At 54.7% G+C, this 5,088-nt stretch overlaps 1 protein-coding gene across 1 annotated transcript; it reads left to right on the top strand.

Annotated features, from left to right (window-relative positions):
- Nucleotides 1–3,587: 3,587 nt before the first annotated feature.
- On the top strand, nucleotides 3,588–5,082 carry KCNA6 (potassium voltage-gated channel subfamily A member 6; the record flags this gene model as incomplete). Its single annotated transcript, XM_006172413.2, is given in 2 exon segments — nucleotides 3,588–4,210; nucleotides 4,212–5,082. Coding segments are annotated over 2 exon segments (963 nt in total), but the record flags the coding sequence as incomplete, so codon positions are not given.
- Nucleotides 5,083–5,088: the final 6 nt, after the last annotated feature.

The raw sequence follows: 5,088 nt of genomic DNA, 5'->3' as shown, positions 1-5,088 counted from the left end.
TCTGATAAATTCTATCTCCTAAATTTACCTCTTCAATCCTCCCAACTCCCCCCGACCCACCCTGTCTCCACCCCCTCCATCTTTACCGTAGTCCAACTTGCCTTCATCTTTCTCCCAGACTACTATAATTTCCTTGTCTTTCTATTTCTTCTTTTGTCCCTCTGCAGTCCATCCTCCTCACGTCGCCTATGTAAATCGCGTCATTTCTCTCCTCTGCTTGAGAACCATCCATGGCTTCACATCACCCTAGGGAGAACATCAGAACTCTTGCTCTGCTCATACCCGCTGCTCCTCCGGGCTCATCTGCCCTTCTCTCCCCCTGCCCATTCTCCCCCAGTGCACAGCCTTCTTGAAGCTCCCGGGACACCCGCAGACTCCCCAGGGCAGGGCGTTTGTACTGGCCTGCCAGAATGCTCCCCTGCCCTTAGCACGCTTGAGCTCATCTCATCATGGAAGCTTCAGGGGAACTTCCCAACCACTCTCTTCGAAGCTGAACCCACAGTCATTTCAGACATAACACACCATTTAGCCTCTTCAAGTCATTTACTACACTGTGTAACAGCTTTCTAAAAGTTTTTTTTTCCCCCATGGAAGAGAGAGAGAGATGAGAAGGGAGAGAGAGAGGTATTTCTGACAAATCATTGCTATTGCCATCCTCTGCTCCAGCCTCCCAGTTAGTTGGGACTACAGGGGCACGACACGGTGCATGGCCTGTTTAAGTGATCTGGGAACTGAACTCGGGCCTCTTCCATGTCTCTGACCTCATGCAGCAGTACCTACCACTTGCACCTCTGATGCTGGGCCTATGATATATAAATGTCTTCTATCTTTCTTTTTTTTTTTTTTGGCCATAGGGTATGTGCACTTGCTGGAGAGAGAGACAGAGAGAGGGAAAGTGAGAAATCACTCCCTGGGGGATGGTCATGACACAATCCCTTCTCTTTTTGGGATTTTGGGTATGGTATGATTTTCAAGCTGCTGGATCTGGGACTTGAACCGTGGTTAACCAGGTGGGAGTCCAGCACCTTAACCACCATGCCACCTGCTGGCCTGTAAACATCTTCTTTATCATTTACTGTAAAACATCTTCTTCCTAGAATGTAATGTATTTATTGCATGAAGATGTAAGTAAGTGTTTAAGAGTCGAAATCACTGCTCAATCCTCAGGACGTGGCGGCGTGCTGGGCACCCACATGGTTACTGGATAGTAACTGCTTGATAAATATTTAATCGGTAAGTGAAAGAACCCTAGTGCCAGGATGGACCCTAGAGACAAGGAAGACAAGCTGTGCTGGCATGCCGTTGGTGTCCGTGACGCTGTGAATGGTCACCTGCCCGTGGGCACTATGTCGTGTGTCTCTGGGAAGAGCTCATTCTCTTTTTCAGGTGTGATTTTATTCCACCTGAATACGTGCTTAGGAGGAGTGATCAGGCAAAGGGTTTTTCCTAAGCTAAGAAATGAGTCTATTTCACAAAAGAACTAAAAGCAGAACTCTGATTCATGAATTTGCTAATGGTTTTCCCCTCCCAGGGGAACCCCCTGTGCACCATAAAGCCTCTCTTGGGGCCCAGCCTATGCCTGATGTGAAGGTAACCACGGAACGTCAGCTCTGCCTTAGGGTGTCAGCAGGCTTACCCCAAGAGCGTTCACGTGGGGGTTTCCTCCACCATACTCACTGTGCCCCTGTCTTCCAGAATGCCAGCTTTAGCTGCTCCTGCAAGGTTTGCTCTGAAGCGTTACTGACCTAGTTGACAACCTCATGAATATAACTAGCTGCGATGAAAACAAACATGCAAATGCATAATTCATCTTAAACAAAAGGAATCATGGGTAAATCAATTTAACACCCAGAAAAGAATTTTGGATAATTGGGTGAGGGTAAAAGCGTATCTTCCAAATTGTATTTGTTATTGGTTTCCTTTTTTTCCTTAAAAAAAAAAATTATTTTTTGAATGGAACATGGGGTGAAGTCCACACTGCTTAATGACACGGGCTGTAAATGGAACAACTACCAGTTGGGTAACTCTGAACACTTGCCTTCTTGCCCTTCTGTGGGACGTGCAAGGTGTGAGGGGGAGGAGCGAGGAGGCAAAGGCTCTTGCCTGCTAGACCTGACAGGGACAGATCCGAGAAGCGAACGCGCTGAGATCTAGCGCTGGCATCATTGCCCACTCACCACCGACCTCCTCGTCCCTTTGGGAGCAAATGCTGCTGAGGTTTTAAAACACTTGCTGCAATACAGAGAACTCTTCTGTGCATCCTGTGGTTTGAAAGCACGTTTATGTTTCACTCTCGCCTTTATCCCCAGTGAACTGCTAATGCACAGGGAGCCACACACAAACACCGTGCAGTTATGACACAATTCACGCTAGCTCCCGCCAACCGGAAAAAGAGAAACCGAAGTCCGGAGAAGCAAACACTGACCCTACCCAGAAGCGTCCGTCTGAAAAGGTCAGCCACGTCCTCCTCGCTAACCTGTCTGCTCTAGTGGAGATAAACTATGTGGTCTCCGGCAGAAAGGGATGGAACCGGTTATCTCCTTCCTCCTGGCAAATCAGGAAAAGAGCCAAGTGGTCCTTAACAGCAAATGTCACCCTACCCGAATACTGCCAAGGAGATATTCATTGTAACACGAAATGTTGCACCATCCTCCTAGGGAAGCAATTAGGATGTGGCTGGCACCTGTCAGATGCTCAGTAAATACATACCTTCTTCTGGTGCATCCTTTCCCCCCTTTTCTCCACTGCCCAGTAAACAGAAATTCCTTGTGCATTCCTAGGGAGGTGGGCGCATGGCCCTGGGCCGTGTTACCTCTGAAATGCCAGTCTGCCTTTCTCCACTGGGGCTGCTGCCTGATGTTCCCAGGACTCCCCAGGGACTCTGCTGACCAGAAAGGCCTCCGTAGGGTTTCCAGCCGTCCTCTATTATCACTGCAACCTTGGGAAAGTTGCAGCCTCACTCTCCCAGGTTTGGAAATGGAGATTTAGAGGGAAGTCCATTGGAATATGATTTAAACCAGAAGCTCTTGAGACATTTCAAACATACTTCCCCTATATTTTTCCCCAGTAGATATTGGCAAGTGGGTCTTCGTACACACAGAGGGACCAAATAGGATTTCCTCTTTGCATTAAATTTCTTACTTAGTGGAGGCATAGTGCAATACTGGGTGGTGGGGTGGGGTGTGTTTTTTATTGAACATACTGCGCTGGCCCACTCTGTAAATCTCAATGAGAAGTGCAGATTTTGGGGTGGAAGGGGTGCTAGTCTACTCGGTAAATCTCAATGAGAAATGCGGATTTCGGGGTGGAGGGGGTGTGGTATTAGGGTTCTGACGTCTGTTTAGAGGGCCGTGAATGCAGCTTGTGCAGGAGAGCGCGGGAAAGACTGCCGAGAAGGCGACTGTGTGTCTATTTCTACAGCGCCCTGGCTGGCGGCAGCCCCTGGCTGGGTGAGGGGTGTGATGTGGGAGTGGGGTGGGAGGGGGCAGCAGGCGGGGCCTGCCACGTCACTCGGAGAGTGTGTTGGGGCCGGCGGCCGGCCCCCCGGGGGGGGGGTGGCGGCGCCGGCGGCTAGAACCACGACCTTGGCCAGACATAGCCCAGCGGTGGACATAGGGCGGAGGCCGAGCCCCGCCAGGAGTCTTGCCGAGCCGGAGGGAGGCGCATCTGGCGCTTTGGTGCCAGCTGCAAGCCGAGGGTCTTGAGCTGCTGGAGAAGCGCAGAGGGGACTGGGAGGAGCCAGCCCATCTGGAGACTGGACCTCTGCGTCCTGGCGCTCAGGCTCAGGCTCCGCGGGGGGCGAAGCCACGCGTGTCACCCGGCAGCCAGTTTCACGCGCGCCAGTTTGCGGTTCCAGGCATCCCAGTAAGCTGTGGCACCGCGGCGCGGTAACTGGAAGAGAAGAGTCAAATCCTCTGCGCCCAGGTCACCTCCCCAGACCTAGCCTTGCAGGGACCGGGGCTCCAGAGCTCACCAGCGGAACCGCCAGGTCAGACGCGGAGCCAGAGGAGCGCGAGCCCCACCCTAAAGACAGGGCGCCGCTGGGAGCTGGGTGCCGCGCTCCAGAGGTGGTGTCGGGGGCGCAGTCCCAGTGGCGGGGAGCGCACCGCGGCGGGGACATGCGATCGGAGAAATCCCTGACGCTGGCGGCGCCGGGGGAGGTCCGTGGGCCAGAGGGGGAGCAACAGGATGCGGGTGGCTTGGCGGAGGCCGGGGGGCGGGGGCAGCGAGAGGGTGGTGATCAACATCTCCGGGCTGCGCTTTGAGACACAGCTGCGCACCCTGTCGCTGTTCCCGGACACGCTGCTTGGAGACCCCGGCCGCCGCGCCCGCTTCTTCGACCCCCTGCGGAACGAGTACTTCTTCGACCGCAACCGGCCCAGCTTCGACGCCATCCTCTACTACTACCAGTCGGGGGGCCGCCTGCGGAGGCCGGTCAACGTGCCCCTGGACATCTTCCTGGAGGAGATCCGCTTCTACCAGTTGGGGGACGAGGCCCTCGCGGCCTTCCGGGAGGACGAAGGCTGCCTGCCCGAAGGCGGCGAGGACGAAAAGCCGCTGCCTTCCCAGCCCTTCCAGCGCCAGGTGTGGCTACTCTTCGAGTACCCCGAGAGTTCGGGGCCCGCCAGGGCCATCGCCATCGTCTCGGTCTTGGTCATCCTCATCTCCATCGTCATCTTCTGCCTGGAGACCTTGCCCCAGTTCCGTGCAGATGGTCGAGGTGGGAGCAATGGGGGTGGTGTGAGCCGAGTCTCGCCCGTTTCCAGGGGGAGTCAGGAGGAAGAGGAGGATGAAGACGACTCCTATACGTTTCATCCTGGCCTCACCCCTGGGGGCCTGGGGACCGGGGGCTCCTCCTCGCTCAGTGCGCTCGGGGGCTCCTTCTTCACAGACCCCTTCTTTCTGGTGGAGACGCTGTGCATCGTGTGGTTCACCTTCGAGCTGCTCGTGCGCTTCTCCGCCTGCCCCAGCAAGCCCGCCTTCTTCCGCAACATCATGAACATCATCGACATCGTGGCCATCTTCCCCTACTTCATCACCCTGGGCACCGAGCTGGTGCAGCAGCAGGCGCAGCACCCCGCCAGCGGA

The sequence above is a fragment of the Tupaia chinensis genome, unplaced genomic scaffold, assembly GCF_000334495.1.
Source record: "Tupaia chinensis unplaced genomic scaffold, TupChi_1.0 Scaffold150288_1, whole genome shotgun sequence".
Classification (NCBI taxonomy): Eukaryota; Metazoa; Chordata; class Mammalia; order Scandentia; family Tupaiidae; genus Tupaia; species Tupaia belangeri.
The sequence above is the reverse complement of the archived record's forward strand: the minus strand, read 5'-3'. Positions and strand labels throughout refer to the sequence as shown.